Below are 26,312 nucleotides of genomic sequence, written 5' to 3'. Positions count from 1 at the left end.
CGCACGATGCGGGGAAGAGGACTGGCTATGGGAGAGAAAGCCGTAGGTGCCGAACATACTTAAAAAAACAAACACCCACCTGCGGTAAAAATAAAATGGAGAGATATTTCTGCTACAGTATGAACACACAGAGAGAGAGAGACAGAGAGAGGAGAACAGAGTCAGGTGGACATGATGATGACTCCTCTTCATCATCACAGGCTTCCAGTGTTTCAACTGGTTTTAGACGGTTGTCACTGTCTGTTACTCAACATGCTTATAAAACCTGCAGCGTCACGACGGAGGACACTTTAACAGAGAGAAAAACCTCAGATTTCGAGAATCAAGCGGTGATATTTTGAGAAACATGTAACATTATGAGAATAAAAGTTGTGATTTTGAGGAGAAAGTTCATCTTAAGAGAAAAAAGTTGTAGTTTAACCTTTAGTATGAAAATAAAGTAATTAAATACAAGTTCTATAAATATCTTTGACAAAAACTGCAACTTTATCCTGTAATATTACTTTTTTCTTAACTTTTTTTCCTCGATTTAGTTTTAAGTAATAACTTTAACTGTCCACAATTTTAATAAATTAATTTTATAAAGTCCAATTTATGTAATTGTGATCACTTGTTTATTCAATGTTTTGTGTATTTGTGTTCTCCTTTATAAGTTTAATTTTTAGTTTTAACTGTTAATAACTGAAATGTATACTTACTGACTAATTTTTCATATTTAGTATCCTTGATACTAACCTGTAAAATATCCTGCATCAAGACAACTTAATGACTAAACGAGATAGTTGGCAAAACATATTTGTTTAAGTACAGTATTTGTGAGAAAAAAAATTGGTTATAAAATAAAATATATAGGTATTATATTTCAATTTATTTAATCTATATTTCTATTTTACTCTTTAATATCGGTATTGGCATTAAAAAATCTTAAAATGAACAGATGAGGTGGACTAGCACTTTAACGCTAAATTCACACCAGGCAGCGGTGAAGTGCAGCTGGCTGCAATAATTCAATTTTTCTGCGGCTGGGAGGCGTGTTCATGTGTTTCAGGCAGGAAGAGATTCTTTGTAACACAAGCCAACATGTCACAGGACACAGGATCTGTTTACTGATTGGCTACGGGTTCTTTCTAAACGCAATTTCCCAAGTTTCAGTTCGCCGCAGAATGAAACGACCGCAGTTTTCCACAAACATTGCATTGCAGCTCGCCACAGGCCACACTTCACCGCTGCTGAGGTGTTAATTTGGCGTAAAAGTATAGAAGACTAGGGCGTGCAGTGGCCTCGTGGTTAAGAAACACACCATATAACTACAACGACCGGGGACCTTTAGTGCCCTCTGTCTCTCTCTCCATTGTATTGCCTGTTCATATCACTGAGGAAAAGTATGAAATATTGACGACAGATATCAGATCAGTCAACTGGAATCGTCATTTGGTCATCCTTCTCCTCTCCTCTTTTACATCCCTCACCTTCACCTTTTCAATCACCATCCTTTGTTAAGTGTCTGAGCCGGGTCGCCCTAAGGTGGCATCAGGTGGCACCGCAGTCTAACCGGCACAATGCTCCTCATTCTCCCACACTGTACTCTCTCCCGTGTGAAACTGAAGAGGGAGTGCATTACATCAACATGCCTGCTGCCGTGCAGGTGTCATTGCAGCACTGCTGGGTGCCCACACACACACACAACACCCCCCCCTGAGTACCAGTCCTCCTACTGGTGTCCCTCGCTCCCTGGAGAACAGGGGAGGAGAGGAGGATGAATGGATGAATGACTTCACTGTTGAGGGGAGAGGAGAAGCTGCTTGTTCACATAAGAACACATAACAGACATGCATTGTAAAAACACCTACTTAGAGTCTACGGTCTGAATATGGATTACAAGTTGTTGGGCCTTAGAAATATAAATCATCACCAATTAACGTAAAAATGTAATTTGTGCCAACGAACCCAGCCAGTCTCTTGCTTCAACAAAAGTGAGTGAGTCCGGGTAACTTTGATCTTTAGCTGTAATCCATTACAAAGTGAGAATGATCCATTAACTTCTGTTCTGTACTGCTGGAATCCTGGAAAACCAAATGTTGTTTGTTTCTTTTAGGAGGATATGTTTTTGGTTCAGTTTGTTAATGTACTTAAATTTAAAGTAACTTCTTCAAATTTAGAGTAATTTAGAGGTGCAGTGTGTAGGATTTGGCGGCATCTAGCGTTGAGGTTGCAGATTGCAACCAACTGGAACTTCTCCCATGTGCCAAGCGTGTAGGAGAACTACGGTGGCTGACGTGAAAATGCGAACGACCCTCTCTAGAGCCAGTGTTTGGTTTGTCCGTTCTGTGCTACTGTAGAAACATGGCGGAGGACCTGCTCCGTTTTTAGATATAAACGGTTCATTCGAAGGTAATGAAAACACAACAATTCGTATTTTCTGGTGATTACACACAAAAGAAAACATACTTATTAAAATGATATTGCATTTCTGCTAATAGTTCCCCCTAAATGCTACAAGAGGTCCTTTAAAGATGCTAAAAGCGAGACAGGGAGCACGTCTCTCAACATGGAGACGGCTGAGCCGACGACTCACAGCTAACGGTGCTAACAACGCTAACAGTGAAAACAATGTCAACGCTGCTGACAGAGCTAACAGTGTTAACCTGGGGGGGACCGGGTGGGTGCTACGCTTCCACGACGGCGCCGTCAGTTCGGACGGTGTTATCAGCTGTAACGCCGTATGAGAGCAGTGCAGAGTGGCAGACGTAAGCTAGCCAGTGGGGCATTACTACATGCACGAACATGGAATAAAAGCACACACGGTCGACCCTTTAAATAAATGACGTTACTCAAATTTAGAGTAAGTTAAAAGAAACGGAAATTCCAAGTTGGAAAAAACTCAACATATTCTGTTAAATTGCTCAAAAAACTCAAAAATGTTACAGAAGATTGTTGCATTAAAGTTTCTAGTTTAACTTGATTTACTTTTTTTACAGTGTATAGAGGATTGTGTGGAGGGATTTCCACAAAGCTGTTATGAGAGCCTGATAATTGTCGTGAAAAAACTAGATTTACAACTGTACCGTTTTTACGCCTCCGCCAACCAGTCAAGTTGCAGTTTACATCCATGTCTGTCCAAAATGTCATCACTTCATCATTTTATCCTATTAGACATTTGTGTGAAATTGTCATAATTAGCAGATGAACTCCTGAGTTATGGCCAAAAAACCTTGTTCTTTGACCGCCATAATCTGATCAGTCCGGACGGACAACTTAAAAATAGACAACAAAACTCATAACAGAAAAAAAAGTTCACTTGTCTTTTCTAGAAAATACCAGCCACTGAATTTGCAGGGAATTGGATTTTTTTGTCATCTTGGGATCTCTGTTGTCTAAAACATGATTTAAATCAGTCTGGGGATTCTGGGTGAGAACATGTCGGAGGAGAGGAGACGCTGGAGATTCAGCAGTCGATATTCAGAGAGAGGTTTCACCCTCATTCGGTATGCCCTCCGCAGGGCCGCTCCTCATCAGATGAAATAAATAGGTTGGAGACTTGGGCTTTCTGGGTTTAAGTATTTGAATAATGCTCCCCGAGATAGCGTTGGATGTGAGATAAGGGAGGTCTGGGAGTGAATGGGAGGCGCCATGTGAGGACACACGCAAACACACACTTTGGGTTTCAACACAGATTTGAATGCGAACTGTGTTCTCACCCTCCTGAACTCTTTTATTCTGATCCTCGAAGCCAAATCTATCGAAGTGGCTCGTCATCACACACCTCATGCTTTGTGTGCTGGATCAGACCGGTCAGAGATGGGAACATGAAGATAACACGATGCATTAACACTACAGCACCATGCAGGCATCAGGAGACTACTGTGCCCGCTACAGTTATCAGTTTAATACAAGTCAGATATCATTATGGTGAAACATCTGACTGCAGTATTTCTCCCTGAACACACAGTCACAGTCAAGGCGCCGGTCTGACCTTATTTAATGTGGCTTTTTGATCAGATTCAGCAAATTCAACGCTTCAAGTGTCAAGAAGATCAATGAGGAAAAGTAATGCATAGGAATTCATCCATGGGAGATGCTAAATAGTTTTTTTTTGCATAAATAAAAGAGGATTTGACCTTGTGAGAAATCAACAACACTGTATATTTGCAACATTAGCATCTTAGCGAACATTTACTCACAATAAAACCTGCATCTGATCAGACCTCTCTTAAATACAGAAAAAGTAACTGCAGCCGTTTCAGAGGCCACATCCAGCTCTGCATGAGGAGAGACTGAAAATGTGTGGTTTGTTTGGATACGCTAAAGGTCGACTCAATACTGCAAGAAAAATATCAGCTACTGGTTTATTGTATTATCAATATTGACCTTCAATATCAGAAGGAGCCGACAGAGCCGGAGCTGCAACAGCTCCAGGACGGACGTTGAAACCTGAAATAACTGATGTTTGTGGCAAGTTGACAACATTGACATAATTTATTATTTATATTATATTTATTGTATTATTTTTTATTATTCGGGCTGAAAAGTTAACACTGCCAACTTATAAATAATTTTGCAGAAGAAAAACTGTCATGGCCATTTCAAAGGAGTCCCTTGACCTCTGACCTCCAGATATGTGAATGTAAATGGGTTCTATGGGTACCCACGAGTCTCCCCTTTACAGACATGCCCACTTTATGATAATCACATGCAGTTTTGGGCAAGTCATAGTCAAGTCAGCACACTGACACACTGACAGCTGTTGTTGCCTGTTGGGCTGCAGTTTGCCATGTTATGATTTGAGCATACATGTATTTCTTTATGCTAAATGCAGTACCTGTGAGGGTTTCTGGACAATATTTGTCATTGTTTTGTGTTGTTAATTGATTTCCATTAATAAATATATACATACATTTGCATAGAGCAGCATATTTGCCCACTCCCATGTTGATAAGAGTATTAAATACTTGACAAATCTCCCTTTAAGGTACATTTTGAACAGATAAAAACTGCGATTAATTTGCGATTAGCCACGATTAAATATATTAATCGATTGATAGCCCTAACTTCAACATACACTCCTTTATTACCGTTTGCATACTGGTTTTAGCAAATGTATTATTAATTCCAGATGAACGCCTCAACTTCCTCACCAAAACTAGTTTAACTTTTAGTTCAAACTTTAGCGAGGAAGTGTGGCCAGAGAATACAGTCCTGTGACTCCTGTTACTTATTGAGAATTTCTTCCCCCCTGAAACACAGGAACACGCCTCCGGGCTGCAGGAAAATATGATTATTGTGGTGAGCTTCACTCTGATGCTGCCTGGTGTGAATTCGGCACAACAACCAGAATTTTTTGCCAGAATACTTAAAAGATTACATATAAAACTTTAGCGGTCATGTCTCTTGAGTCTGTGTTATTTCAAATCTGTTGAAAAAATTGTGGACATGAAGATAAAAATTGGGTTATTGCAAAGTGCTAATCTCTGAGAGCAAACTGGAGGAAGATGCAACCGACAGCAGATATTTGATCCTGATAATGTGATAAGAAATAAAAGAGACGGGGAGACCGGGGTGGTGGGATGGAGAGAAGAACTGTACGGAAAGAAAAGTTATTAATGAAAAAGAGAAGAAAAAGAAGAAGTGGGCAAGAAAAAGAAGAAGTGGGCGAGAAAAAGAGCGAGGGAGGATGAGGAGATTGATGCGTGAAAGGTGGATCAACTCCAGAACAAAGCAGTTAACAATCTAGTCACACACTCGGCGCTGCAACTGGGACCCGACGGGCAGCCCTTCAAACACAGTGTAGGAGTGTTTAGTGTCTTTGATGCTGTATGTAGTGCTGTTTCTGCAATGTGTGCGTCCGCGTGCCTTTGGGTGTAATGAGTGTGTCCGTGCCATCTTATGTTTAGTGTGTGTGTGTGTGTGTAGGACGACTAATCGTATGTTGTGGTGAGAGTGCAGAGGGGCGTTCAAAGGCACGCAGTCGTTCTCCCGGGGGGGAAAGAATGTTGCGGAATCTGTTTGCAGAAACAGAAAACAACAGCGGCGAGGAAGCGAATGCTCAAACGCTACAGGAGAAAATTATATTGGACTTTATGAAAAAGTAAAGAAGTTGTGCCCACTTATAGAAACAGAGTGAACGTGTGCCGGAGTTACGCCCCGTTGTAATGTTTCACAGGAGCTTTTCTTTTTATACATGACATTTCTTTTCATACCAAATTAAGTGGGAAATGTTTCTTAAAATAAATTTCACAAGTTGTATTAGTGCCGAAAAGCAGAGTTGCCAATTCCGCTTATTATAAGCGACCTTGTGGACGTAAAGATTGGATTCGCCTTCAAGTGGGGGACGATTCAAAGGCAGTTTGCCGTTTTTGTAAGTGTGATATACGAGCACATCATGCTGCACTGGTTAGACAAGAAAGAACAAGAAAAATTGTAAAGTTACAAGCTAAAAATGGATGCAAAAATAACATGAAACATTCAACTTCTTTAAGTTTATAACAAGAGAAATGTAAAGTTACAAGCTAAAAACTGATGCAAAAATGCAATGGAATGCATTTTTCAAAATAAATTCATACATATACAGTAGGTGATCAAGTGGCCGCCTCTCTCATATATTGTGATAAGTGAGTGAGGTCGCTTCTTTTGGGTTTGTTTCTATAGACTTGGTTGATTGTTTCTCTCGTGAGATCTGGCAATCATAAAGATTCATTTGAAATACAGTACGACACACACGGTCACCCCCACCATCTATTAGCATCAATGACTAACATAAACACAGATAACGCTGTGTGTTCGTATACTGGACAGTGCTTGTTGTTCGGTGACTGAAGAGACAGAAGGAGTGTGTGTGTGCGTTATCGTTGGTTGATGTGTGTAAGAGAGGCTCTTTCACTAGCGGAGCCGTTATAGTGAGCAGGCCAACTCTTGAACTTAATCTCTCCTTTTCCTCCCTGCTGTCACATCACATTACACCATCTATCCATTCAACATACAGAAGACCCTCTCACACACACACACACACACACACACACACACAGACACACACACACTCACACCAACTTGCCAATACTAGAGCTCTCCTGAAGGCTCAGACTTAGACACATCGTGGCTCTGGTTCTGGGAATGACTACACAGAGTTGAAGAGGAAAATTAAAGAGAAAGGTGATAACACACACACACACACACACACACACACACACATACTGAGACATTTAAAGGGATAGTTTGAGTGTTTTGAAGTGGGCTTCTATGAGGTACTTATCCATAGTCAGTGTATTACCTACAGTAGATGACGGGAGCAAAACAATGTAGTGCTGTGGACGGGGGCAGCAGCAAAACGTGTTTTAGACACTTAAAAAAAACATTATCAGTTTCAGTGTACGCTATGTTTCTGATGGATAAAACAGCTTCAGTAACCCGTCAGAAACGGATAAATGCAAGGTAAAGTGGTGAAAATATTCTAAATATAGCGTACACTTAAACTGATATTGATTTTTTTGGATGAGTCTTTCTTTTAGGTGTCTAAAATACGTTTTGCTGCTACCCCCCGTCCACAGCAGTACATTACTTTACTCCTGTGCGGTAACTCCTGTCTGTTTCTCCAAACTATCCCTTTAACACTATTTGAATCAGATGGATTACGGTTATAGAGGGCTGACATGCGCCAAATCTATCAAATAAAAACAACATCAATTCTGTTCTGAGATCTCTTTCCTCTTGACTTCAGAAGAGTGTATTTGGACTGGATGCATAAGCCTGGTGGCAAGTCTGAAATGCTTTGCTTAACAAGGTTTAATCAGTGAGTGGGCTGTACTGTTCCAAAAAGATTGATCAAAACACTGTTAATAAAAATGCATTTATCTCAAGATGTATATCTTTGACTTTGTTCTCAAATATTTGCATATTGTTGAGGCCGACTTTTAATCTAAAATGAACAGAAGCCGCAGTACATTGTGCTCTGTGGAAACTGAAACTGACGGATCAGAGACTTTGGTTCATAATCTCTATAGTTTATAGATTCATGGACATCAAACAAGGCATAAAACATTTTCTCTATCTGGCTTAAACTACAAATACAAATAAAAACGGACACATTTGCAATGGAAATCTTATTGTGTAATAGAGCTTTTTGTTCATAATCAGTATATTCCTGTTAACCTGTAACAAAGGCTCACATGCTGCATGTGCACTATGAAGAACAGAACCTGCCTAAATAAAAAAAATAATACATAAATGACTAGATAAATAAATTAATATGCCATTAAATGTAACAAAAATAATATTAAAAATAAATGTGGGCATCAAAATGTGACATGTACTTATTAATTTACCTTTGTATTAATTACCCTATCTACTCTTCAATTTTATTTATTTATTTATTTATGCATTTATTTTTTTATTTATTTTCAATTTATTTATTCAATATAAAAGTGTATTTATTTATTTGTTTATTTATTTATTTATGCACAACTTTCCCTTTGCATTTTCCTGCTTATTTATCTATTTCTGTATTCTTTTCTTTAGACATTTCTTTATGTATTTCTGCCTCATTAAGCAAATGATGGGTCTGTCATTCAAGGTGCATAGATCGACAATATGCTAGCTAGCCGTCTGCTTATCATCTCCAGTCAATCCATCGTTTACAATCAGAATCAGAATCAGAATCAGAATGGTGTTTATTGCCAGGTGTAAGAGGTATACACTAGGAATTTTCTTTGGCATTTTTGGTGCGAGACAAACAGTATAATATAATAACAAAAGAATGGATAAAAACAAAAGAATAGATAAAAGAATAGATAAAAACGTTAGAATAAAATAATAAAAATGTACAATTTACAAATTACAAGCTCAACATGGTGCTCAGTCATGACTAGAGGCACGCACACAGTGATCTTTGAAGAGAAACCCCACATCAGCATCATCTTATGATCTGGTCTGCACTGGGCTGGACAGCATGAGGCAACATTAATGCCTGGTAGCAGGTCAGAGGATGAGAAAAGAGACCAACAAGGGAGGTGGGAAGTTCAAAAAAAGGACTAACACTCTCACTCTCACACACACACACACACACACACACACTCAGCAGGCAAACTGCAGATAAGACATTAGCAAAACACCATTAAACTTCACATTTACATAAAATCTAGAGAAACTGAGAGGCAGGGATGGAAATAGGGGGAAAGAGGTGGAGAGAATATTAGTGATTAATCCAGCATCTGCCTGATTAGTTGCTCGGGGGCCTGGCTTCATTAGCACCAGTTTAACTCTCTTCATCACAGCCACATGATAAGAGGCGTGATTCAGTGTGGCAGAGCTCAGAGAGGGGAGAAAGAAACAGGTGGGATCTGTGTGTGCGACCGTCGAGTGGATCTCACACCTGCCTGCCTGCCTGCACTCACTGAAGAGCTGCGAGTAGGAAAAAGGTCAAGTGCCTATTAGTGAAAAGTGTGTGTGTGCGGTATACAAGGTGGACGTGTGTGTGTGCTAGCTTGTGTAGCGACAGCGCTGTAATCTCTACTGATAACCAGTGTTTGGTGCATCAGAGACACCTTCTATCTCGCCGTCCAATCTGTCAGCGCGGGGACCGTTTGAGCCTCGGCTGCCAAAAGCAGCGCTGATCAACTATCAGCGGCTAAACGCTGATTGCCAAGCGTCGGTTTAATTACACTCCATCAAGGGTAAACTAACAGCAATTAGAAGGCAGGCAGGCGAGAGGGAGGACGACTGGATTCTGGCCTGATGAACTGAGAACAAAGCTGGAGATTAATCTTGTACAGTACAGTGATTTCACAAGAAAGATACAGGGGGGAAGGAACGCCATGTTTGAAACCCGTTGACTTTCCACTTTTATTCTGGATATGACAATATTTTGAATTTGATACGGGTCATGTGACCAGCATATTCTGTTTGGATTATCTGAGGCCTTTTTCCGATTAAGAAGAGGGATATGCTGATATTATTCAGGTTTTAGGAGCATTAATTGGACATGTATACATTCAGAATATGCGTCTCAATTGGGGTTTTTACGTCAGTTTACGCTCAGCTCTGTGCATTGAACAAAAACCAACTAGCCGACAGTTTGCAGAGATGCATGCCCAAAAGAAAAGCCCACATTTCTGGTCAGAAGGAGAAACACACCTACTTTTAAACATTATGAAAGACTTAGATATCAAAAGGCCATCGCAACGCCAACCTTTTCAAGAAGGTGGTTGAAGGAATGAAAGAGGGAGGCTGTGTTCACACGGTCGAACAACGCCGCCACCGGTTATGTTAATCGGAGTATGAACAGCTGCATGTAAACGGGGATATTAGTGGAATGTTTATTTTCATTAGCCATGTAAATAACGGAATAAGGTGCAAAAAACTGAATATTTAGTCCTGGTAAACGTAGTCCATAATGAAACGGTTATCTAGAACTTGAAGAAAACTTCTCGGCAATATAATCATTAATCATGGTAACACTTTATTGAGAGGTCCACTGTGGTGTAGGACTATTATAAGCACATTAAAGGCTCATTAGACGTATACCAGGCAATAGATGGGTCTTACTAAAGAATAGGAGGCGGGTTTGGTTTGAGCCATGCTGAGCGATGGCAGCACTTTAAAGATCGTGTCTAGAAGGTAAAGCACAAATTGCGACTCTCTCTCTCGAGGTGGTTAAGGTTAGGATAGGTTGTTGTGCAGCGAGTCTTGCAGGTTTTCGCAATTTGGGGATTACATTCTAGACACAACCCACCTCAAAGCAAAAAGCAAAAAAATCATTGTTGTTGCCACTTCCCTACGCCCAATTTGTCTTTTTTTTTTTTACCATAAGGGTCAGCTGTATAACAGTCCTCAATAAGTAGAATGCCATTTACGAGTGAAATGATATTTATGAGAATAATCACAAACTCTTAGTATCCAATACCTCATTAAACTATAGTGAGCTACAGTATACATGGATTTATCATTACCACTTTCATGCTTAGGATCAAGTGTCCTGACTCACCCGTCGCTCAAAAGACGTGATTAAAAATTAATGATTTAGTTGGAAAACCGAATCTGAATCAGTGTGTGAATCATAGGATGCTTTGGTTTTGGGAGTTCTGCGTGAACACAGGCGTGTCATCAGCATAGCTTGGTATTTACACCATTTTTCATGATGACTGCATTAAAGCGCTTGTGGGAGAATATAGCTCCACACCCAACCAGGAATAAAACCTAAATGTATAATGTCTGATGATGCCATCATGTTGACCTCTTGACACTCATGTTTGAACAGAGCTGGTGATGACTACTCATAGTGGAAAATGTGCTGATGGATGCGTGAACACCAAGGCAGTCAGCCACAGTGTGGAAGATCAGTAGTGACAGCAGATAAGGACGGGTCACAGCAGAGATCATCCTGTATCATCACCACAACATGATGATGATACAGATCGCTGCAGTGATGAAACGGTCTGAAGAGGAAGGATTAGCATCACACCATATCCTCTTTTTGTTGTGACAAACATCTGCATGAGCCAGTTTATTCCTGCAGCCACCCACAGATGCTAAATATGGCACTGTGTACAGGATGGGAAGTTAGAGATGATTCTCATATGTTTGGACTAAACAGGTACCCTGTGTTTTATGGTATTTGAAGGTACAGTGTGTTGGATCTGGAGGCATCTAGCGGTGAGGTTGCAGATTGCAACCAATTGAAACTTCTCCCGTGTGACAAGCATGTAGGAGAACTACGGTGGCCGACGTGAAAAATGAATGCTAGCCTATTTTAAACCGATCATCAAAACCATTGCAGATACATTTTCTGTGCATCAACTAACTCATTACTGGACTAAACTCTTCAGCACTAGTCATGATCAGTTGACTATTTCTGTGCCACAAAAATCCTAAGAATTCATTGAATTTTCCAGATATTTGTATTTTATCAGGATGGAAAGCAGGGTTGGAAATTCCTTTTTGTCCACCTGCCACTGTGGCTGGCAGATTCCCAAATATACCAGCCACTCAATAGATTACCGTTGTTTTTTTTCCGCTGAAGCTCTACATGGAGAGTCAAACTAATCCAATTGTTGCCAACATCAGACCATTATTCAATGCTGTAAATTGAATAATTTCATTATAACAAGAGTGGCACATTCATAAATTAGGGTTTCCTTGCAAGATAGAAATAACATGGCAAAACAAAGAGCAAAATATAAAGGTGATTTAATATGACAGCAGCATACAGAAATGTGATACTAGGACATAAAGTATTGTTCTTTGAGTCTTTAGTTTTGCTGTTGCTGGCCTTCTGTCTTTAGCTCACCGTTATTGATTACTGAGCTTTCTGCTTAATAACAGGCAGAGGAGGAAGAGGAAGACACACACGGCCGTGTAAACAATTAAGCAGAGACACTGGAGCAGCTCTTTAAGCATCTGCAGCATCCAGCAGACACATCATGAGACAAAGGTGAAGGTGGTTTAGTAAGAACACGGCTGCACAGTGAAACCCTTAATGACAGTGGAGGTAAACGTGACTGACTGCATTCATTCAGATGTCTGGATCTTTTTCATGGCACGCAGTTGACACATCAACAAGATCACCTTCATCAAAAAGCATCTCTCTAAACATGGAAAATCTCAGAGCAGACACACACACACACGTCCAGACAGCTGATAGTGAACTGAACATCCGCTGATGTGTCAACTCTGACTTTGCAGCGTTATCATGGCACGCAGCCACTTCAAGGTGACTTGGCTGTATTTGTCCACCGACTGCCGGCTTGTTTGAACATAAGTAGCTCATAATGAATGAGGAGGACTCACACCGACAGAGACAGGGAGAGAAAAGAACAACTGAACACTGAATAAGACGTTTTTAGGCAACCAAAATGCTACAATTGACTTTCATGAAATGAAAACATACTGTGAAAGGGTTAAAGCTGTAAGACAAAAACACGGACAACGCCGTGGTAGCGACCTGTCAATCACAAGGTAGTCACGCCCTAAAGCATCTCCTGCTTTATGGTCTATTTGACTCTAAATGGGACCATAATTTACTAAACAATGTATCCTCGTATATTGTATATCTTACGAAAAATGTTTTGCTACGAATGTCCAGCATCAATTTCCGTTCCAGTCTTTTGAAAATAAACTTCCGTCTTCACAGGAAACAACTTTGTTAGGTTTGGGCAATAAAACTACTTATTTATAGGTTTAGGAAAGATCGTGAATAAGTTACGCCACACCGGAAGTAGCATAACTTAAGTACGGAAGTTACGTGACAAAAACTGCTTAGTTAGTTACGGAAAAGATTGTGGTTTGGGTTAAAATAACACAGAAAGTGGCGTAATCTAAGTACAGAAGTTACGTGACAAATCAACGTTGACTTCTGGTTTCACATGGGACACGAACACCAGTCTTCTGGGTGAAAGACTGGAACAACCTGTACTAAATGAACATCATGCTGTATTGAAGAAGACTTGAAACTAGTGATTAAGACCATAAACTCATGTTTACAATGTTTACTGAGGTAATAAATCAAGTGAGAAGTAGGCTCATTTTCTCATAGACTTCTATACAATCAGACTTCTTTTTGCAACCAGAGGAGTCGCCCCCTGCTGGCTGATAGAAAGAATGCACGTTTAAGGCACTTCAGCATTGACTTCACTTTTCAGACCCGGAGGTTGCTGCCTGGTATAAATGCTATTTCCTGCATATATATATATATATATATAATGTAGTAAATGCTGCAATTGGTAATCATGCCTATCATGATAATGTTAGTATACAAATAATGCTGCATCATGAAGACATTACCCCTTATTACCAGTCATTTCCTTTGACTATTCCATAATAATAATGTTGTAAAATGGTTTGACAAATAAATCAAACTAAACTACTATCTCTGATGTCAACGATGAACCTTTAATCTAAAGAAAATGTACTTTCATCTTAACTACAACGAGCACTGTTCTTCACTGCATGATCTTCGCTTGATGACGACTTCTTGAAATAAACACAGATTAGATGATTGTTTCAGGACGGGGGGGTTTCAGGACAGGGTTCAACTTCAATCAGATAAGTGGTGTCTCTGTGCAGTGAAGACATGTTCAACTTATTTTACCTTATATATTGGTTCCAATAAGAAAAACTCATTGTGCGGCTGCCTCTGCCCATTTGTCTGCTGAAAATATGATGAAGTGTGAAATAACAGAAGGAAAAGGGACGTCCACAGAATATCCCATTTAAATGGAAATGATGTTGCAAACCGTTTGCTTTTCACTGAGAAATGTGGATGTGAAGTAAAAAGTGAAATGCTGATACGGCCGGTTAACACTTTATTTTACTGTAACAGGTTTATTTTCTTTCTGTCTCTCTTTGAGAAAAAGAGAGAATCTACTTTTACCTTTGTAGTAATGCTCGTTTTACCCCGTTAACTGTTCTGCCTGCAGTTCACTTTATTGGTACATATTCATGATGTATCCCTTGTTTAAAATTTTAAGACATTTCTAGATAATTAGGTTAAGTTTTAAATTCTTGTGTCAAAGTTTCACATTCTGCTGTGAGAGGAATCATGATGTGTGTTCACACCTTTTTCAAAAGATGGTCAGTAAAGGGGAGAAGCTTTTTAGTAAAGTATAATAATGGTGTTCATTACAGCAAGACAATTGATATCACACAATCAAATATTTTAAATTAAATGCATAATTCAGAAATCAATAGATATCAGATCAACAGAAAATGAGCCAGGCTCTAAATTATCTTAATTTAGCACTTTAAAAACAGTAACATTTCCACATTAAACTGTAAAAACCCTACAGTTCCTCTTGCCGAAAATAAGACATGAGAAGAAGACTCATCCTCTGAGTCGTTCAGTCATTAGCATCAACAACATGGGGGCTATTTTTACTGGAAATAAAAACCAAATGTGATCAAAACAATCAGTTTGAACAAATAAGAAACTGTCCTGGTTCTTCAGTGTTATAATCAATTATTAGAGCCATCACACAGCCTCCCTCTGATCTCTCATTCCTCTAGTATTTTGACTAAAATGATTATGTTCAACTTCAACGTACAAAATAGACCTCTGAGTCTTGGCCTGTTTTGTCATGGTTATGGGGGAGTCAAGGCTAAAACCACAATTTCAAGAGCAATCAGATATAAACAAGCGCGTCTGTTTTTTACACACAATATGTGTTTTGTTGGGAAATATCCCCAGAAGTCACGACGTGATTCTGTGTATACTAGCTCAGTAAACTCTCATTAGATCCTCAAGAATATCTTCTACACGAGACTGTACAATACCAGCCACAAATGAGTGGAACACCCAGTGTGACGATGTGACGATGTGAGGAGCTGCAGCTCCGTCAGCACGTTCAACACCAACTTAGAAAGTCTGCTGAAAGCTGCTCATATTCTCACTGACCTTGAATCCTGACTGGTTTTTATCTGACAAACATACATTTATGATGCGCTATTGTGTATATAGCTTTGTATTGTCTTGTGTGTTCTTTCTTGTATAACTTTGTTATGTTTTGTTACTGTGCTTTCTTTGTCCTTGACCTGTCAAGGGTCTACAGACATGAATTATCTTAAAGCTATAATCTGGCACGGTGCATCAAATGTCAACATTTATGTTTAAACTGCTCATGGTCCCTTTTAAATAAAATAAATAATACATAAATAAATATCATTTGCCAACAAAAATCGATGTGATTATGTGTAAAGCACAAGACAAAATAATTAATTATGGGAGGAGAACCGTTTCTGTAAACTACGCCACTATATGATATTAATTTTAGACAGATGTCTGTATCTGTCTAAGATGAATTCTTCATTATCTTGCTTGTACGTTGAGTAGTGGTTAAAAACGAACCCTCAAAACTTTGGGGCTCCCAAGTTTCAGACGAGATTTCAAAACATGGAGAATAAAAGCAGTTAAAACTGCTTCATCTGACGAGTTAAAGCAATTAACAATCATATGTTTTTCAGCAAAAAGCGATAAAATCACCTCATCATTTTTGTACCATTTATGTGTCAACAGACCAGCACTTGGAAGTAATCGCTGTTCCATCAGCATGTGAATGAAGAACACAAATGCAGCATTAACTTTATATTAATTACAAATCTGAGCACATCTGACAAATATAAAGCTGGGCACAATGTTCACTGTTGTGGATTTAAAGCTGCAACGATTAATCGATTATGAAATGAATCGTCAGCTATTGTGATAATCGATTATTCGTTTAAGACATCTTTCTCAATTGTGAGGATTTGATGCTTTTCTCCGTTTCATCATCGTAAACTGAATAGATCTGGTAGAGCTGCAATGATTAACGATTAATCAATTAGTTGTCAATGAATAAATGAATCCAAATCAACTATTTTGATAATCAATTAATCGCTTTGAGTAATTTATAAAGAAAAAGAGTCTAAATTCTCTGATTCCAGCTTCTTAAATGTGAATAATATCTGGTTTCTTTACTCCTCTGTGACAGTAAACTGAATATCTTTGACAAAACAAGACATTTGAGGACGTCATCTTGGGCTTTGGGAAACACTGATTGACATTTTTCACCTTTTTATTGACCAAACAACTAATCGAGAAAATAATCAACAGATTAATCGACAGTGAAAATAATCGTTAGTTGCAGCCCTAATCTCTGGGTTGTGGACTGATGGTCGTACAAAGTAAGACATTTGATGACATCACCTAGGACTTGGGGAAAATGTGACGGGCATTTTTCAATATTTTCTAGACATTTTAGAGACAAAATGAGTCGATTGATCAAAAAGTAATGATTGATCATGAAAATGATTGTTAGTTGCAACCCTGAGTATGTAGTAGTAGAGTTGTAGAGTTGATTTTCCCACCGAAGATTAACCTATAGACTTAATGTTCTTTGTGTTTTTCATGCTTTATCTCATTTTCCTTGAAGACCTGTATTGACCTTGTACTGCTGAGTACTCGTCTATTACAGTTTTTCTCGATTGTTTACACACATTTTCTGAAAGCATGCCTCATACTCTCAGAACTCTACACACAAATCAAAAAACACACACACAATGGGCAAAACCCCTCAATTCTCCTGCAAAATGAAACTTTACATTCAAAACAATGTTATTTCTTCTCAAAATGGTATTTTGTTTTCAAATGACACACACAAACCATCATATGAATAGACATTTATAAGAACCAGTTGAACACTGATGTGCTCAATGTAAAACACTATAATGAATGGAAAACACTTCTTCTCCATTCATCATAATGACTTAGGCCTCTTTTTTGTTCAGTGTTACACTTACTACAGACAGTACATACATAAGTGTGTTGTAAAATATTTTAGAATATTGTTTTTATACTCAGAACACACAAATACATGGTAACAAATATATTTTATTTTCCCCACAAAAACAATGTACACAGTGTACATCCCAACCAACACAAAGTTGCACATACAGTGGTCTACATACAAAACAACAGAAGAATTTACTGTATACAGTTACAGTAAAAAAAAAAAGAAAACTATGCTGAATCCTCTCTTCTGTTTCGGTCTGGCCACAGCACCTCATCCACATCACAAGCAATGTTTTCCCTGGCCAAGCAGCGGGGGAAATATCGCGTAGCATGTCGAATCCAGCCATGAAAAGCATCAACTGCTATATCTCCACATGCGTCTTCCATAGCTTGGAGAAGGGGTATACGCGTTTGTGGATTTCGGTCATACACTTTCCATGATTGCTAATTGTAACACTGTGTGACAGGTGTTTGCCCATGTGATGAGTCAGTGTGCATAGTAGGGCAATTGACTTTAGAATTTTGAATGACAGTGTGTTCCTTGTGAAAACGAGATTTTCTTCATGAAAATTGTGCCAAATGCAGAGAATTGTGTGTAGTGTTTTGAAAAAAGTGTGTTTTAGAACTGCAATTTGAGTGTAAAGCAGGAATTGTGCTTGTAGTTTAGCAGAATTGGTTCAGGGGGTTGGTGCATGAGTTACATGTTGTGGTCATTGTGTGTCAAGTACCAGTATTTGTGTGTAAACAATTGAGAAAAACTGTAATCAGATACTATTGATGGTTATCACTGAACTAACATCTGTATTCCATCTGTTCTCTAATCCAGACTTGTTAAAGACACAAGAGGGGGAAGAAATAATTGTGTGGCACTAATCAAGAGGCACGCCTCAACACTTGAAACCATCTCATCTGTTAATCTATTGACTCGTCGAGCTGTTTCTCTCTCAGCGGTTAATCATCAACATGATCAATGCATCTCAGAACAAACACATTCCACCTCTGGTTTCACCTGCAGACATACGTCAACATGTCTTCTGTCTTGTGGAGTGTTTGCCAAACTCACACTTACAGTTCCTCATTTAGAGGCTTTTGTGCAAATGTTTAGACCTCAAGATCCCTCCACACACACAACGAGTCCTGACTGAGGAAATCCATCATGTACGGAGAATAAACCGAGGTGGATTTGTCATTTTGGCAAAGAACAAAAACAAAAGGTTGATCTTTTGTTAACAGAGAGAGAAAAACCGTTAGAGGCTTTTGATGCTTATCTGCAACAACAGCCAGCCTATTCACAACTTAGCTGTGAACAAATGTTATGCAAACACCCCCTTTCTCCACACAATAAAAGCAGGGGTCAAGGAGTTGTTGACCTGTCTTGCAAAAATAAAAAAAAGACTTAACCCACAAGGCGTATTGACGTGAAACAGAGGAGGACAAGTAAAAGGGAAATTTCCACTACGACTGCAGGCGGGCACACATCAAACGGACGTGGCCGCGGCTACATAAAGCCTAATTACCCCAGCGAGGCGAATAACACAGGGTTACAAATTACCCCATGTCACAATAAGACAGATGGCCGCAACACACACACACGCGCAAACACAGGGGGAAATATGCACTTGCAGATTGTTATGTTCTCATGCTTTTACTCGACACTTTCACTTCCCTGTTGTTCAAGAACACAGTCATTATTAGGATATTAGCACATCATAAACTAGAAGTCCTTCTGACAGAAAAACATGCCTCACCATAACTGTTATTGTTGTCAGGTAGCTACTGTAAATCATGCAGATCAGGTTAGCCCAGCTGATATGGCTAGAGTCACGTCTGAAGATGAGGGGCAGTAAAGGGACACTCCAGTGATTAAGTATTGATCACTGCCATGAAGTTTTGGGGACTCAAAGTCGTATTAAGAGAACGATGGGTTTTAATACCGTCAAGCTCCAAAATACAGCTGAAACAATTAGTCTATTAATCAATTAGTCAATCCAGACAGCAACAATTCTGATAAGAGATTAATGTTTTTTTTATTTACATAAAAATGCCACAAATTCACTGGTTCCAGCTTCTCAAATGTAAATATCTGCTGATTTTCTTAAAGACAAAGAAGTTCTATAAGAGTAAAATTTAATATCTTTGGGTTTTAGACGGTTGGTCAGAAAAAAACAAGCAGTTTGAATGCGTCAACTTTGGCTTTAGGAACTTGGTAAGAATCTGGCGATACGATACGCATCATGATACAGAGGTCAGGATTCAATATATTGCGATACTGTAAGCAAGGCGATATTAAAACAATTTTTTTAATCAAATTTTAGAAAAACTGATAGTATAAAGAACGCACTGCCATATGCATCAAATCTGAGTAAAAAAAGTTTACATAAGGGTACGGTGAAGACGTGAACAGAAGCTGTATCCACAGAGCCTTAATCCCTCTCTGATAAACAACTTTGTCCTGAAAAGTACGCGGTTAAAACAACCAAAGTTTGTTCAAAATTTGTCAAAAAAGAACCCTATTAAGTATGTACGATTGTTAAAAAGACAAAACAATGTATAAAACAGACAGAGAATTGTATTAAAGTTCATAAAAATAACAGGAAAACATCTCTGATGCAATTTTCACTGAATATAATCTGCTCAGAATTCATCCAAATTGCTCGTTTTACACAAACTTCTACCTATACTACACTATATACTATATGGATTAATAGTACAGTTTGTTCTGTACTGTTTGTTGCTATGCACTGAATATAATATGAACTATCCATGAAATATGTCACTTAGTCAGTTTACTCAATGATAGAAAAGAGGTCCCTTAAGGAAAAAGGTTGGGAAGCAGTGATATAAGAGACTTTATAGCTGTAGGAAACACACGACTCATGCTCTGTTAGAGTTGTGCAATTACACTGGAGAAATACTGAATTACAGTATTGCTTTTCATCAGGAAAACTCCTGACACTCTGCATGAAATGTCATAATTATTATAGCCTCACACTCTCACCACTTGTGACTGATGCTATTGTTCACCTAATCAGACTTCACCTTTGATCACAAGACAGTCCATTCACTATTTAATGACATTGTATTATTGTTTATCATCATTACAGCAGTGTTTAACTAATGATTCACAGATAAATCATCTGCACAGGGCTGTGGTATGCAGTAACTTTCCAACAGCGAGTGCTTTAGGGCCTGAATACCTTTTAACTTGTGCCAAGCCTCTTCAGTTACCACTTACAGTCATTGTTGAAGGCCAACAACAACAACATGTTGCTGCTGTTTGCTGATATGTGGGGCTCTTTAGGTGAATGATTTCAAAGCAATTTATTTTACGTTTTTGCGATTTTACGATTTTAAGATAGATTTTTTTAATGCCAGAATCGATACATATGCTCCATTTGAGTCTATGTGGAAGTAGAAGGACGTTACCGCTTTTATTGTTGTAGTCTGAGTAACGTGACGTCTTATCCGTTCCGTATCCATCACCAAGACAAACCGCAGCCGGCCGCAACAAGGAAGTACAAAACTGCGGAAGGTCCGCGTGTATACGACTTGAACCCTCACATGTTAAATCCAGCGTGGTAAACACTACACATACAGTAAAGTATGACAACACTTTGGGTTTCACACATTACCAGGAAAAGCAGAGCTAGACATCCCCGCTAAAGCTGCATGCTAACTCTGTCACGGAGAGGAAACGTTATTGTATCGCGGTAACATGGGGGTCAAGCTGGCCGTCGCTTTCGTCTCCGTGGTCAAATGGGCCGACGCTACAACTGTAGAGCACCCATATACTGACATTTATGTTAAATGCATTTAAACATCACCGATGGAGCTGACCATGGATTTATAAAGAGAACGGAGCTGAGGGGAGAGCTAGAGACCACCTTGGGGAGGTTAGTGGAAGTATGATTATGTCCGGTTTTCAAAATAAGGTGTTACCAAAGGGAATTGTATATATAAAATACATATAGAGAAATAAGATTGATGGATTATATTCACCAGAAGCATAAAACATTATTATAAATTAAAAAGAAAATACCACTAATTTGTGAGGAAATATATTTATTCTTTGATTTTTGGGTTGCTGGAAAAAATGTAATAAATAATTCCTGACAATGATCCTGATATATTTGACATCTCTGACTACATACATGCTGAAAATCAAATATTTTTACTGCATTAATTTAGATATTTTCCAATGTAAAAGACCCTAGAAGTGTATGATTCAACTTTTCCCCATGGTCTTAAGTATCGCAATACATATTGAATCGGCACCCAAGTATCGTAATAGGGAGATAGGTGTATCGTCCCAGCCTTGTTATACAGGAAGGCCTATACATTATGTAATTTTGCATAAATACTCAAACTGCATTGTGTCCATCATATTCTTCACACACAAGCTCAAAAAAATAAACTTAAATCAGCTTTAAACAAATACAAACTGATGCATCAGACAACATGTTGAGGCTGGTTTTATCTTGCGAGTGCTCCTCACTGCTGGTCCTGCCAACATTTCTGTAGCCAGCCTTTCAGCCTCTCTCAACTACACTGGCCTCTTTGAGCATCCACTGCCCACAACAAACCCACACAAGCACCACGACTGCCAATATCACACAAAGACACCATGTTACTACAACCCACGGCGAGGAGATGGGGGGCAGCGAGAGAACTCATTTATGTTAAAAGAGGTTATTCTCACACTATTGGAGCTATTTTTATTTCACTCTATTTAGACGTTTACAACAATCATGTAACAATCGTCCACAGCAGGGTGATATTAACAGAAAAAGGTGGCGTGGATCAAAGTGGGGTTTTTTGCAGAGAGAGAGAGCTGCTTGCATGTTCCTTTCAGAGAGGCCGAGCACGAGACCCCGCCAGGGTGACAGAGCGTCCAGCGCTGAATCAGCGGGTCGCACGTTGTGTAATCTCTCACACAAACACACACAGATTAACAGAGAGGCGGGGGGTGGGGAGGGAGGAGGGAAAGAGGGGGACTCTTTACAAAGAAAGTTTTTCAAGAGTAGGAAACAGAGGCCCAAAGAAGTGTTACAGTTGTGGCTCTTCATAATTTAAAGCCTCGCTGCCACTGAATGGGTCCAGTTGGCCTATAAAACATGTCTCTTCAAATAGCAGATTGTTTAGGCTTGACAGAGGTTTGTCAAGGAAAAGCTCAACTGTTACACACACAATGCTTGGACTCTAAGTCCAAACAAACATCACCCTTAATCATCATGAGGGGCACGCTGCAAATCTGTGCTCCTCAAAGTGGGAACCTCAGGGGGTCCTTAGGGAGGAGCAAAATGATAAATAGTGTAATTTCTCTCAGTTTCACCTCCCAACGCGCACAATTCATTGGGACAAAACTGTATCTGTTTGAGGGCCTGTGACAAATGTTTGAGAGCCCCCTGCTGTATAAAACTGGTCTAATATCAAACCGTTCACATCCTCTAAACCTCGTGCTGCAGACCATCTATGATCAGACATCTATGAATCCCAACAACTGCCTGCTTGTTATGTAAGCCAGAAACAGAAATCACCTTAGGTAATGGTTATGAGGCATGCATACAGTAACTCATAATGTCTAAACTCAAACTGAATCTCTGTTCACACTCCTGCATAAAAGGTTAGCCAGCTGGACGCCTGCACAACTAGTACATGCATCTCATCTTACAACACATTATGCATGTACACAGCAGCTTTTCTCAGCACCCAAGCCGGCTGAACAACAATGAATTGAACTATTGTTGGATCTAGGTTGGCGGATATCAATGCAGCCTACACATACTGACACATACAGAAACCCCAATCACTATTATACTGTTTGTGTGGAGATGACACCATCATCTTGCATGTAGTTAATTTATGATGGCACACAGATTAGAATATCTGCCAAATCAGGGTTCTGAATGCACATATTATTGAGCAAGTTCCCATTCAAAAATCTGTTAAAATAGAGCTAATTTGTTTTTTGACAAATATGCACATCTTAAAAAACATGACTCAAAGCCTTTTACAAATCCGTAAAAGCCTATTGTGAATTCGGCTAATCTACTAAGCACCAAGCAGCATTTTATTTCCTAAAAAGATCAACTTTCACAAAGCATTCATACTGCTGGCTCGCTCTTTTGGTTGAACCAAGACGATGTGTGGAGAGAAAAAAGGTGAAATGGCTGGGAAAGTTGATATTTCTATCACATAAATTAATGTTTTATGAAATATTTTTATGCCGAATTCATCAGCACATTTTTTTTAAATTAAAAACAGGCATAAAGTTATTTTCTAATATGCGTTTACAACACAATATGCACAGCTTTCTTAAAAAAACGTGAATTTTGCCAATGGAGTTTGGCCAACATCAGGATACCAAAATCCAGATGTTATGATAAGAAGCCCATTTACTGCCTATATAAAGTTATTATTGTAAAGCTTAAAGACATTCAACTTTAGTTCAACAGTTTAAAAACATATCATTACTTATGTCACCACACAGGTAAACTACACAAAAAGGGCAATTAAGGACTTAAAGGACACAAACACAGCAGCTTCCCACGCCACCAAACCTCGGTCACTTTTCACGTGATTGCACAACTTCGCTTAAAATCTGACAACTTATATTTGACCCATGGTTGTTGGCAAACACACACACTCACAGACATACAATGCTTCATTCGGCTTACACACATAACACCAACACGCATCAATTAAGGACTTAAAGGACACAGACACAGCAGCTTCCCACACCACCAAACCTCGGTCATTTTTCACGTGATTGCACAACTTTGCTTAAAATCGGACAATTTATAGTTGACCCATGGTTTGTTGGCAAACACACACACTCACAGACATACAATGCTTCATTCGGCTTACACACACTACACCAATATGCATTTATTTTAATTAAATTATAACTTTTAACCACGCCGCTCCGCTATCACGTCATAGCGAGTACCAGATGTTGCAGTGTTAAATTGACAGATTTGTCAATGGAGTCTGGTTCCATGCAAAAGGGGGAGGACTGTACAGTACGTCCTGGGAACAAAGTTCAGACTTACAACAAGTTCAACTTACCAAAGTTTGTTCATACTGCAGCGCCCGCTGGTCGGACCCGTCTCCTGCCATGGCTCTGCAGGATCTGCAGACTCTGCAGACTCGAACCGGCGACTGGGTGCAACTTTCTCGCCTCGTTGGTTGAGAGGAAACCAACCTCTTTCTCTCTCTCTGTGTCTCTCTGAGAGCAGTGATTAAAGCATTGCTTTAGTTTCACTCTGGGAGTTCACAAAGGGAACTCCAGCTACAGAGTGCGTCCCGGTTACAGTAAGTTCCTTCATTTTATAGCCTCTCAAGTCCTCCAGCAAAGATCCACAGCGTGAGGCGGGACTTGAAGGGTTGAAGTGGGATCGACCCTCCCATCTGGAGCAAATGTCAATCAAACCAGTAAGGAGTTATTCTCTCTTAAAGGTTTTCATTATGCATTATCATGCAGCATAATTTTTTGCATTTTTGATAGCTTATGCATATAGATAAAAGGTGAAAATAACTATTAATAGAACATGTGTGAGTTACCTGAGTCCAGGTGGACTGATCCTCCACCACACCTCTGGATGTTGATGATTAACTCCCTTTTTTTATTATAGCAAATTATTTAATGATTAATGAATTCATTTGGTGATGTTTTCTCTCAGCGATAGAAGGGAAATACACTGCTTCATTTATAATAATAATGATTTTATTTATATAGCACCTTTCAAAACAAATTTAAAAAGTGCTTTCCAATAAAAGCATGATAAAAATAATTAACACCCAGAACTTAAAATCTAAACAAAATAAAATCATATAAATAATTACAACAGTGCACCATCAGTTAAGAAAAAGCCATAATATAAAAGTGAGTCTTAAAGGTTTTCATTTATTTAAAAGTTTTTGTAACATCTTATGCATATCGATAAAAGGTGAAAATAACTGTTAATAGGACATGTGTGAGTTACCTGAGTCCAGGTGGACTGATCCTCCACCACACCTCTGGATGTTGATGATTAACTCCCTTTTTTTATTATAGCAAATTATTTAATGATTAATGAATTCATTTGGTGATGTTTTCTCTCAGCGATAGAAGGGAAATACACTGCTTCATTTATAATAATAATGATTTTATTTATATAGCACCTTTCAAAACAAATTTAAAAAGTGCTTTCCAATAAAAGCATGATAAAAATAATTAACACCCAGAACTTAAAATCTAAACAAAATAAAATCATATAAATAATTACAACAGTGCACCATCAGTTAAGAAAAAGCCATAATATAAAAGTGAGTCTTAAAGGTTTTCATTTATTTAAAAGTTTTTGTAACATCTTATGCATATCGATAAAAGGTGAAAATAACTGTTAATAGGACATGTGTGAGTTACCTGAGTCCAGGTGGACTGATCCTCCACCACACCTCTGGATGTTGATGATTAACTCCCTTTTTTTATTAGAGCAAATGATTTAATGGTTAACGAATTCATTTGGTGATGTTTTCTCTCAGTGATAGAAGGGAAATACATAAGTAAATTGATTGTAATGTACGATGTTGTATTATGAGATTTTATGTATGATGTGCTATTCTGTATTTATTTTTGGACTAAGCCTCTTCTGGGTCCTAAAAAACTGAGACAATTAATCAAGGCTTAACCAAACATAATATCCTTTAGGACAATAATCACATAAAGTAATATTCCCATATAATTTTGGTCTAAAGAGACATTACCTCTACAATTTGTGCTTGTTAAAATGATGATCTGTTAGTTCCCCGGCTAGAGTGCTTGCTTTTAGCTCTACTGAAAGCAGTGAAAGTTGTAATTGTGCTGTAGGTGGGAGCTAGAGAGAGCCATTTGTAAGCCCACACCCCACTCTGGGAAACACTGAGTGTTGCAAAGGTAGGTTCAGTCCAGACAGAAATATCTCAACAACTATAAGATGGATTGTTATGACATTTTGCACAGACATTCATGCGGACTAAGATATCCAGGGAGCCCAAAGGACAAATCCTCCAACTTTTCATCAAGCACCAACGAGAGATCAAC

General features: G+C 38.8%; 1 protein-coding gene across 8 annotated transcripts in view; it reads right to left on the bottom strand.

Moving 5' to 3' along the window:
- Positions 1-24,578, bottom strand: part of LOC141771212 (chloride channel protein 2-like) — a 165,680-nt gene extending 141,102 nt beyond the window's left edge. For 7 of the 8 annotated variants that reach the window (XM_074641231.1, XM_074641232.1, XM_074641235.1 and 4 more), the window contains exon 1: positions 24,317-24,564. In XM_074641231.1, coding sequence (XP_074497332.1) covers positions 24,317-24,367 — 51 coding nt within the window. In that variant the 5' untranslated portion in view covers positions 24,368-24,564. Of the gene's footprint in view, positions 1-24,316 lie in introns of all 8 variants that reach the window. The other variant, XR_012594694.1, reaches the window with a different exon arrangement.
- Positions 24,579-26,312: the final 1,734 nt, after the last annotated feature.

Source organism: Sebastes fasciatus, chromosome 7 (assembly GCF_043250625.1).
Source record: "Sebastes fasciatus isolate fSebFas1 chromosome 7, fSebFas1.pri, whole genome shotgun sequence".
NCBI lineage: Eukaryota > Metazoa > Chordata > Actinopteri > Perciformes > Sebastidae > Sebastes > Sebastes fasciatus.
This window is presented reverse-complemented; position numbering and strand designations above follow the sequence as displayed.